Source organism: Centrocercus urophasianus, unplaced genomic scaffold, assembly GCF_019232065.1.
Source record: "Centrocercus urophasianus isolate 14NV4802_14NV808 unplaced genomic scaffold, USGS_Curo_1.0 seq_7, whole genome shotgun sequence".
Taxonomy (NCBI): domain Eukaryota; kingdom Metazoa; phylum Chordata; class Aves; order Galliformes; family Phasianidae; genus Centrocercus; species Centrocercus urophasianus.
The window spans coordinates 3,953,869-3,964,438 of NW_024885310.1; the positions used below are offsets into that span (position 1 = coordinate 3,953,869).

The 10,570-nt window shown below is 52.1% G+C and overlaps 1 protein-coding gene across 2 annotated transcripts; it reads left to right on the forward strand.

Moving 5' to 3' along the window:
- The first annotated feature begins 994 nt into the window (after positions 1–994).
- PAX6 (paired box 6) lies at positions 995–9,038 on the forward strand. 2 transcript variants are annotated; one of them, XM_042837322.1, is made up of 6 exons: positions 4,542–4,920; positions 5,606–5,688; positions 5,936–6,086; positions 6,207–6,322; positions 7,237–7,387; positions 7,981–9,038. In XM_042837322.1, exons 1-6 carry the CDS (start codon positions 4,842–4,844, stop codon positions 8,064–8,066), a joined length of 666 nt encoding a protein of 221 aa, XP_042693256.1. In that variant the 5' UTR covers positions 4,542–4,841; the 3' UTR covers positions 8,067–9,038. The 2 variants fall into 2 exon arrangements, with proteins under 2 accessions (XP_042693257.1, XP_042693256.1); XM_042837323.1 differs by lacking the exons at positions 7,237–7,387; positions 7,981–9,038 and adding exons at positions 995–1,071; positions 1,444–1,609 and having other exon boundaries at positions 4,762–4,920; positions 5,936–6,265.
- The last annotated feature ends 1,532 nt before the right edge of the window (positions 9,039–10,570 follow it).

Consider the following 10,570-nt stretch of genomic DNA (forward strand, 5'->3'; position numbering starts at 1 on the left):
TGCGGCCGGACCTCTCGCAGCGTATAGATATTTATATATACCTTTGGAAAATCTCTTTTTTTTCTTTTTTTTCTTTTTTTTTCTTTTTTTCCGTTTTATTTCCCCCCCCCCCCCCCCCCCTCCTTTTTCCCACCCGGTGGTAACCTGCACTCCTGTTACGGCGAGCTCGCTGTAACAAAACGAACGCACCGCTCGGCGTCATTGCAGCTTCCCTCCTCCCCCTTCCCCCTGTATTTATTTACTATGATTTTGTAAGATCCGTATGCATTTGGCGTGGCTTAGTGGCTTACTCTTATTTTTCCTTTTCCTTTTTTTTTTTTTTTTTTTTTTCGGAGGAAAAAAAAAACCAAACCCAAACCGACAAACCCCGATATAATACTAAGGAAGCAAAGCGCTCCATCGCACCCCTCCCGGGAGCCCTGGCCGCAATCGAGCGGCCCCGGGGCGTAGCGCCCGGCCCCGTCCGTGCGGTGACGCCGCAGTGCTGAGCTCCGGCATTAGGGCAGATCTCAGCTGTAGAGCCGGAAGGTTTCCTTATGGAGCCTATTTTTAATATATACATATCTATATATCTATATATTTTCCTTCCAAACGTTTTTAAAGTAGCACTTTTGAGGAGGGTAGGGCCACGAATGTAATTTTTTTTTTTTTTTTTAAGAAAAAAAAAAAGCCTCTTTCAGTAAGTTCTCATACCATTTAAGGTATATTTTTGTGTTATAGACCCATGCAGATGCAAAAGTCCAAGTGCTGGACAATCAAAACGTAAGCTTGTCATTGTTTAATGCATACTTAAACAATTTGATTTTTGTCTTGAGATTATTAATAATGTGGTTTTCTGTCCGCTTCCCTATCCAGGTGTCGAATGGATGTGTGAGTAAAATTTTGGGCAGGTATTACGAAACTGGCTCCATCAGGCCCAGGGCGATCGGAGGTAGTAAGCCGAGAGTAGCGACTCCCGAAGTTGTAAGCAAAATAGCGCAGTATAAACGAGAGTGCCCCTCCATCTTTGCGTGGGAGATTCGAGACAGATTACTCTCGGAGGGGGTCTGTACCAACGATAACATACCCAGTGTAAGTCCACGAGAGAAACCGCGCTGTGTGCTGTGTGGTGCTGGGTAGCTGTAGCCTCTGCCTCCTTTGTTGTGCTATCAGTGAGCGGAGAGCAGGTTCGCATCATTTGCATGTGGCAGGGTCAGGCACATTTTTTTCATACAGAATCTGACAAATGCCTTTAAGCGGCGAGGGGGGGGCGGGAGGGGGGGGGAAAGCGACAAACAACGCGGCCATCCCCAGCGCCCGCACCACGAGCATCAGCCGCAGCGTCGCTCCGGTGGTGCAGCGCCGGGCTCGGGGCCGGGGCCGGGCGTCGGTGGGCGCGGGGCTGCGGGCGGCTCGGGGGCAGCGCTACCGCCCTACCATTGCCTTCTGTCCTTTGCCTTGCAGGTGTCGTCGATAAACAGAGTCCTCCGCAACCTGGCTAGCGAAAAGCAACAGATGGGTGCCGACGGGATGTACGACAAGCTAAGGATGCTGAACGGGCAGACGGGGACATGGGGCACCCGGCCCGGCTGGTATCCCGGCACCTCGGTACCCGGGCAGCCCGCACAAGGTGAGTGCCGTGCGGGTCGGGCGGCTGTGCCCAGCTGTGCCCAGATGTGGTGCCCAGATGTGGCCCCTGGAGGCAGTGCCCAGACGCGGGTGCCCCCGCTCCGGGATCAGCTCCCTGCAAAGGACGGGCAGCGGTCCCTCCTCGATGGGAACAACTTCGTAAATATAGGAAAGTGTTTATCCTGAAGATTAATAGGTATCGGTCGTAGGAATGACAAGGGGATAATATGAAGGATAATGGGATGCCGCGTTGCCCACTCGGGATGGTTAATGGCCGTGTCTGAGCGCGGCTCTCCGGCCGCGGCCGCTCCCCTCGAGGAGGTGCCCGCACACAACAACCTGCTTTTTGTTTTTGCCCCGCGAGGAAAAAAAAATCGGTAACAGTGTGCAGAATATCTGGTACAAAGGATGTTTCTGTCGCACGCAAGAATTTGTTATGGGAACAATTCTGTCGCTATGTAATTGCTCATTAGAGATCGTTTTGTTTCTCATTAAGGCGACATGAATAAGCGTCTAGTTGAAGGAGACAGCTGTAGAAATGTTCCACAGGAGACCTCTGGACACGATATGGCACCGCTTGCCAATTAGACATGTCAGTTTTAAGAGAAGAAAACAATCTATGAAGGACACCAGAAAGATAGAGCGCGGCCCTCGCTCCCCCCGTCCCCCGCTTTTTTAGCCCGCTTTCCCCTCTGCGCCCCGATGCCCCCTCGCAGCCCAGCCAGCGCCCTCCGCACCGCTACCTGCGGGCAGCCCCGGCCCCGCAGCGCCCGGCGGAGCTGTGTGGAACCCCGAGCCCCTGCGGGAGGGGCCTTGCAGAGCTGGAGGGCGCTCAGAGGGACCCCCGGTGCGGTTCTGGGGAGCCCCGAATGGAGCGGGGAACGGGGGAGCGAGAGAAGCCGAAGCTAGCGGGACGGCTGCGCGCTGGAATATTCATGCCGCCTCCAGCGTTTTTCCCTTGCAGGGGAATGTTACTGGATTTTAAGAGTCCATTACTCAAAAAGCATAAGGCGAGGTTAGGTCTCAGAGGGGCACAAATATGGTCTCAATCTGATAAACGCCATGCGGCGGTGAATAAAATAATGGATACGCGGGGGCTGACAGAACAAAAAAGAGACATCTCTATCCGGGAGAAACTCTCCAGCGATTTAGCGGGTTTAGGGATCACCGCGACACTGTTTCTTATCTTTTTTTTTCCCTCCCTCTCTTCTAAGTCTAAAGCCTTCTATAGGATTTAGACACTTTCTCTTTCAACAGATGCTACAATGTTTTGATCCCGGCTCTGTGGCTGAGCGGTGCCGCAATTGGTTCGCTATCTTTTTTTGCTCGTTTTCCGCCTCGCTGAGTACGGCACTGAGAAACCGAGGAATGATTTTATTTCCCAGCGTCTTTTTTTTTTTTTTTTTCCCTTTTTTTTTTCCCTTTTTTTTTCCAGGAAACAAATCCTATGCCCAGCGTCAGATGGTCTGGCCATAGGATAATAGGGACGGACATTCACTCCCTTTCTTACGGATTAGGTCTGGAAGGTGGAACAGCCCTATTATTGAGATCGCTCCTTTTAGGGCCTTCTTAAAAAAACAACAACAAAAAAAAAGGCAGCGGAGGGGCTCCCGGAGAGAGGAGACGTCTTAATTGTCCGCGCGGGTGTGCGGGCGGCCCGAGAGCCGCGGTGGGACCCAGCGGCCGCCCGGCCCGGCCCGGGGGCAGCAGCGCTCGGGTAGAGGGGCGCGGGGCGCGGGGCGGACAGTGATGGATGAGGGCGGTGGCGGGAGTGAGGCTGCCGCCCCCGGGCCGGGCGGGCGGCCCCCGGCGCTGCCACCAGCGCTTGGCAGGGCGGCGGCCCCGCCGCGACGGCGCGGCCCGGGCGGGGCGGCTTTGTGTGCCCTGAAAGGCAGCCCCCGGCTATTCACCCGCCGGCGGCCGCCTCAATGGGGCTGCGGCCGCCCATATGGTGGCCGCTGCGGTTGAATCCCCGTGTTTAAATGGGGGAGAAAGTGCGGGTTTTAAAACATTTCAAAGTGGTTGAAAGGGTCCCACCAGATCCCTGCACAATTCCCCCCGCGCTTTGAAGGCCGGGGCCATTGTGAGCCGATTAGAAATGATATTGCTTGAAAGTCGATTTCCCACAATATTTCAAGGGTGTCGCGGGAGCGTCGCGACGCGTTCGTGCAGTAACTTTGCGGCTGGAACGATTAGCATTCGGCGGCCCCCGCGCCCCTTCTCCGCTTCCCCTTGGACGCCGCGGAGCGCCGCTCGGAGCGGGGCCGGCACCGGGACCGGGTCTGTGGCCGCGCTGCCCGCAGCCTTGCGGGGCCGCCCCGAGCCGGGAGCGCCCGGGGAGAGCCGTGCCAGGCGCTCAGCTGCGCTCCGCTCGGCCGCGAGCTCCTTGCTGCCGTTCCTTTGAAAATTACATGTTAAAATTTTCAAAGAAATCTTACTTTTCTCTGGTGCGCCGCGTTTACAAAGAATGGACGGTCCTTTTATCTAAATATAAAATTCCATTTTCGGCAATTATAGCCTGTTCTTGGTGATGATATAATTACAGCTGTGCTCAGTAATAGGTGTCAAGGCGATGCACACTCATACAATAGTTGAATAAAACTGCAGAACAATGCAGGCACTTCTAAATTCACAACCTTTAAAATGAAATTGACTGTGCAGAATTCAAATAAAAACGGGATAAATATTTTTTAAAAAAGATTACAAGCTTGGTTTGGTTCCTTAATAGCATTTTCTGCAAACCTATCAACATCTAATTGATTAGATGGGAATTACTGATTATAGATAATCCGAAATACCGAACATCGCTCTTTTAAATACAGCAATAGGTAAACGCGTCGGGCGGGCAGAGGGGGCCGCCCCGGTGCTTTGGCAGCGACCGGATATCGAGTCCCTACCAGTGGAGAGGGCTTTTAGGCAGGTTTTATCCCGGAGGAAAAATAACGTGGAATATAGAGAGGGCAGTTGTAATTCTCCGTTCGGAACGCTTACGGGAGCGCGGGGAGATGCAGCATCCCTGTGTTAGTGGTGTCACCAGGGCCACACCACTGCCGTACCCCAGATTGTTTTAGGAGGGGGGTCAGTTGCTCAGCCCCTGCTCTGCTAGAGCTCCTCCCGGTGTCGCCTCTCACCTCTGCGCTCTCCTTCCCGCAGACGGCTGCCCGCAGCAGGAGGGAGGAGGGGAGAACACCAACTCCATCAGCTCCAATGGGGAAGATTCCGACGAGGCCCAGATGAGACTTCAGCTGAAAAGGAAGCTGCAGAGAAATAGGACATCCTTTACCCAAGAGCAAATCGAAGCCCTTGAGAAAGGTGAGCGACATTTTGCTGCTGCAGCAGTAGGAGAGAAAGGCAAGAGACACCCTGGCTGCGTTAGGAGCTGAGCAGATTCCTGGCATTCACATGCCTTATAGAGATACAGACAGCTCTGAGGCCCCTGGCTCCTTCCATGCCATTTCATTCTGACCCCCATCGATGGCTGCGGAGAACAGAAAGGGCAGCGCGGGGCTCAGTGCAGTGCTGCACCCTGGGCTGACCTCCTCCTTCTGGGTGGTGGTGGGGCAGGGTACTGGGTAGCAGCATGTCAAGGTGCTGGATGCTGGCAGGACAGGGTGCTGGGTGCCAGCACCATGCTTGCTCCCCATCCCCAGTGCTGCTGCTGCCCAGGGCTGGCAGCCGGTGCCCTTTTCCCCAGCCGTGGCCGGCTCTCTGCCCAGATTTCCTGTCGTCATTCGGCCACGTGCCACTCAGCTTCTTGGTCATGGGGTCAGGGTGCCATGGGAGCTCCTCACAGGGGTAAGAAGATCATGCCCAGCCCCAGCCCCACCATGCCTGACAGCCTGGGGTCCTTTCCAGCACACATTTATGCAGAGAGCTCTGTGCTGTCTCACAGTACTGACTTGCAGGCACTGAGGGCGCGGCTGTGCCACAAGGCTGGGACCTGACCATCAGCCACATTCGTTCTCTATAACTCACATGGCAATACTTCTCCTTGCAGAGTTTGAGAGAACCCACTACCCCGATGTGTTTGCGAGAGAGCGACTAGCTGCTAAAATAGATTTGCCTGAAGCGAGGATACAGGTATGGAGCTGCCACGTAACTTTCCGCCGTTATCGTTCTTCCTTTAACCACTGTAATTTGTTATGAGTGGCTTCTTGAAGCCGAGTGTAACGCCGGGTGTTCGCCCATCTCCTCCATCAGGAAGTAGCAGCAGATGGGCTTGGCTTTGCTGTGCTGTGGGGCAGCTCTGTGCTGGCCCTGGGTGACCCGGGGAGCCACGTGCCCTTGCCCCACCAGGCCACTCACGCCTCAAACGCTGTGCTTCCAGGTGTGGTTTTCTAACAGAAGGGCCAAGTGGAGAAGGGAGGAGAAGCTGCGGAACCAGCGGAGACAAGCCAGCAACACTCCCAGCCACATCCCCATCAGCAGTAGTTTCAGCACAAGCGTTTACCAGCCGATCCCACAGCCGACCACCCCCGGTAATGCAGCCAACCCGCCCGCGTGAAGCCATCCTCGGGACACCGAGACCGTGGGACTGTGCCGCCGAGCGCAATCATGGTTAAACTAATGTCTCCATCTATCTGTCTATTCTATTATAGTTTCCTCTTTCACATCAGGTTCCATGTTGGGCAGGACAGACACGGCGCTCACAAACACGTACAGCGCATTGCCACCCATGCCCAGCTTCACCATGGCCAACAACCTGCCTATGCAAGTAAGCACAGCGCCGCGGAGAGGGCATCGCGCTCTGATGAGCGCTCTGCTGGGATTTCAGGAGAGAAAGGTCCTCCAAACGGTTGGCGGTTGGATGGCTCGAGGGTTGGACTAGATAGTCTTAATGGTCTCTTCCAACCTTACAATTGCGAGGTCTGGTGTGAGGAGCCCCATTTCAGACAAGAATGCCCGCCCTGAGGTTAAGGCATGGCAGCGGGGCCGCGCGCTGTCGGAGCGCTCCGCTGCGGGAGGGACGCGCGTGAGGGACACCTGAGCGAGGGAAGGGAGGGTGCGATTAGCATCAGTGGTTCTGCCAGCTAAGCCAGAATTGCAAGAGCTGTCAATCCTCATGCCTGAAAGCATTAGCTGATCACCAGCTGGGTGAGGAAGAAATCTATTCCTTTGGGGTCCGTTTCTATAGACCTTTCAGATGCAAAATTCCTCCTTTTTTAATGGTGGGGTTGGCCTAGGAAGGTGCTGGCCAATTACGGGAGCTGTGCAGCTTTGTCTGAGGCACGCAGCATTGACCACTGCTGGAGACGGGCGAGCCGATTAGAGAGCCTGACTCCTTCGCCGCGGCAATTACCATGTTACTAATTGCTGAACCAAAATTAACCAAATAAAGTTAGAGTCTCTCAAGTTCAGGGAAAGGAATTGCGTCGGTTAAGCCCTTATTTCACGATATTGGAGGCGGGCAGCATGGCTGACAAAGGATCAAAGAGGGCTCTGGGCAGGGCTGTGGCCCCACTGGGCCTCCCCAGCTCCCGTAGCCTCCTGACGGCCACCTCTGGGTGAGGATGGTCTCCGTGGCCGTGTTGTGCCATCGGTACCTTTGGGTGGAGGGGATGCTTGAGGACATGCCGAGACTCTGAGCCCCAGGGCTGCCCCACATCTAACTCTGCTCTGTCCTCGCAGCCCCCAGTACCCAGCCAGACCTCCTCCTACTCTTGCATGCTGCCCACCAGCCCGTCGGTGAACGGCCGGAGCTATGACACCTACACCCCTCCGCACATGCAGACACACATGAATAGCCAGCCCATGGGCACCTCTGGCACCACTTCCACAGGTGAGCGAGCGGGCCCTGCTGGGAAGGGGTGTGAGGTGCTGGGTTACTGAGGCCATGCCCATAGCGGGGTGGTGGGAGGCTTCTGGGGGGTCCCTAGCCTTGCACAGACCTTGGTGTGGCCGAGCACAGCAGCACTCACTGGGTGTGAGGCATTGGCACAGCCGTGCTCAATGCAAAGTGAAGCATGTGCAGGACTGAGCACGTCACTGCCATGACTGCACCAAAGGATGCTGCTTGCCAGGGCTCTGTTATCTAACAGGAAGGTAACTCTGGGATTACTGACCTCTGCTAATAAAGCACGACAGGGTAAAAGGTTGTCAGCATCACTGGGAGCGACAGAGGAACATTTAAAAACTAGGAATGCTCGGTGTATTTCGGGCTGAGTTCCCAGTGGATAGCATCGAGCTGGGGCTCTGCCACTTACCTCAAACACGACAGTTTAGAGATGCACACAGGCTTTGAAAGCATATCTTCCCCTTCCCCAATCCCGCAGGCTGGTGGATACAAAACTTCATACGAACCTGAAATGGGTGAGCAAAAATAGTGCTATGTATAGAAAAGCTAAAATATCCATTTTCCCACTCAATTTCCAGGTCTCATTTCCCCTGGAGTGTCAGTTCCAGTTCAAGTTCCTGGCAGTGAACCTGATATGTCTCAGTACTGGCCAAGATTACAGTAAAACATGTGTTAATTCCGTAAATGACTGTATGGACAACAGTTGGATGTTCAGCAGTATTTTCTAAAGGAAGAATGGCTCTCAGAGTACTTCTGTACTGCAACTGTGCCCTACGCTGTAACACATGGAAAAGACTCTAACATGGACCTTTGTACACTGAAGGCATTATATCGGTTGGAACAAATCTTCATTTTGGTATCCAAACTTTTATTCATTTTGGTGTATTATTTGTAAATGGGCATTTGTATGTTATAATGAAAAAAAAAAAAAGAACAATGTAGACTGGATGGATGTTTGATCTGTGTTGGTCATGAAGTTGTTTTAAGAAAAAAAAAAAGAAAAGAAAAGAAGAAAAAAAAAAAAGAAGCCATGATCAACAAGCTTTGCCACGAATTTAAGAGTTTTATCAAGATATATCGAATACTTCTACCAATCTGTTCATAGATTATGGATTGACGTTCCAAGTTTGTATCATTCCATTGCATATAATTAAACCTGGAACAATACGCACTAGATTTATGTAAGAAAAATATCTGTTGGTATTTCCAAAGGTTGTTAACAGATGAAGCTATGTGCAAACAAGGGTTAAGAGAGAACTTCGACGGAGAAAAGAGTTTGATAGATAAAAGGTAGATTGTGTCTTCGATATAATCCAATTTGTTTTATGTCAAAATGTAAGTATTTGTCTTCCCTAGAAATCTCCCAGAATGATTTCTATAATAAAGTTAATTTCATTTATATTTGACAAGAATATTCTATAGATGTTTTATACACATTTTCATGCATCATACGTTTCTTTTTGGTCGGCAAAAGTTAATTGTTCTTAGATATAGTTGTACTACTGTTCACAGTCCAATCATTTTTGTGCATCTAGAATTCATTCCTAATCAATTAAAAGTGCTTGCAAGAGTTTTAAACTTAAGTGTTTTGAAGTTGTTCACAACTACATATCAGAATTAACCATTGTTGATTGTAAAAACCATGCCAAAGCCTTTGTATTTCCTTTATTATACTATTTTCTTTTTAACCTTATAGTGTGGTGTTGCAAATTTTGTTACTGTGCTAGGTTAACCTCGCTCAGTTTAATGTCGAGCCTATTTTCCGCTTGCAGTCAGGAGGGTTCTCACGAACCTCTGGCACCTCCAGCAGCCCGTAATTGGGGCTGATGGAAAGAGGATGCGTTCACATCTCTTAACTGCAGTCAGGGAGCAGGAGGCTGCGGGTTTAGCCTGCGTTTCTGGGCTGCTCTCAAGGAACGGCAGAGCCGAGCGGGGCTCCTGGCTGGCAGCTCGAGCCGTGCTGCTGTGTTTACACGTGGCATACGCAGAAATGCATATGTGCACAAATGTACGTTCCCGGCTTCTAAAAACCGTTTTTGTTAGGATGTTTGAGAAGAGAAAACAAGCTGTGTTTTTAACAAGCTCTTTGGGAGAGTGAATACCGTCCTTTTGTACCGCCACACAGCACAATCCTAGTGTAATTTTCCATTGAACTTGTAACCTGGTTAATACCTCAATGCGCTTTGTGTGAGGGTTGTTAGTGTGGGCGTGGGTGGAGAGCTGCATGTCAAGGAATAATGAGAGAAGACAAATCAACAGGCAGCAACAATGCGAGCTGGGACTGGCTAGTGAAAGCTGGAGGCCTTTAGTCACTGGCAGGAAAGCCAAACATTCCCGGAGCCCGAGCCTGGCTCATTGTGGTGCTGCCGGCTCTGGCCATGCTGTGCTGAAACACGGCTCTCGCGCCTGAAAGGCTGGGATGTGGGGAGCACAGAGTCAGAGCCCAGCCCTCACAAACAGCCTTTGTGAAGCAGAGATGCTATCGGGGCCAGTTATGTTGTCCTTTCTGCTCGCTCCAGCACATTTGTAGTGGCAGATAACACCTCGCCATGAAGCCGGAGAACCAAGTCCAGGGCTGCCTGCAGACGGGGTCACACACACGGAGGGGCCGAGTCCTTCAGGGACAAAGAGCGGCCATGCTCAAAGCATGATATGATAGCTCGTAACATTGAGAGCAGGACCATTTGGTTAAAATATTTCTTTTTAATTGATGCCGGTCAGTCGTTAGATCAACTGTAAATAGTTTTAATTACCTGGAAGCTATCCATTTGAGAATGTTAATTACACAGGGAATTTATTTTTATTTATGTCTACATTGGTCAGATGCGTACCCTTGCATTGTGTGTTATTTCCTGTTTCTGGCTGGATTGCAGCAACACCGCAGCGGGCAGGTCCCTCATGCATGGCGAACTTGACCCAGGAACAGCTGATGGGAGGTGCAAGCCCAGCGGTCTTGGCCCACTTGCCGTGTCTATCTCCACCACCGCAGCCTGTTCCTCAACACCAGCTCCCAGAGCATGAGCTGCCCGTGGCTGGACGACTGCTCTCGGCAATGGGGGTGGGCAGGGAGCCCCTGTCCCGTGCATCGCGTTCTCCCGAAGGAGGCAGGGCCTTGCGGTTATTTGGGCAGCAGAGAGGAGAGCTTTCTGGCTCGCTGGCTCTCTGTTG

What these genes read in the sequence shown, in the direction of transcription:
- PAX6 (XM_042837322.1), top strand. Translation starts at nt 4,842, where the DNA reads ATGAGACTTCAGCTGAAAAGGAAGCTGCAGAGAAATAGGACATCCTTT. An exon ending in TGCCTGAAGCGAGGATACAG is followed by an intron (nt 5,689 to 5,935) that starts GTATGGAGCTGC and finishes CTGTGCTTCCAG; the next exon opens with GTGTGGTTTTCTAACAGAAG. An exon ending in CCCACAGCCGACCACCCCCG is followed by an intron (nt 6,087 to 6,206) that starts GTAATGCAGCCA and finishes ATTCTATTATAG; the next exon opens with TTTCCTCTTTCACATCAGGT.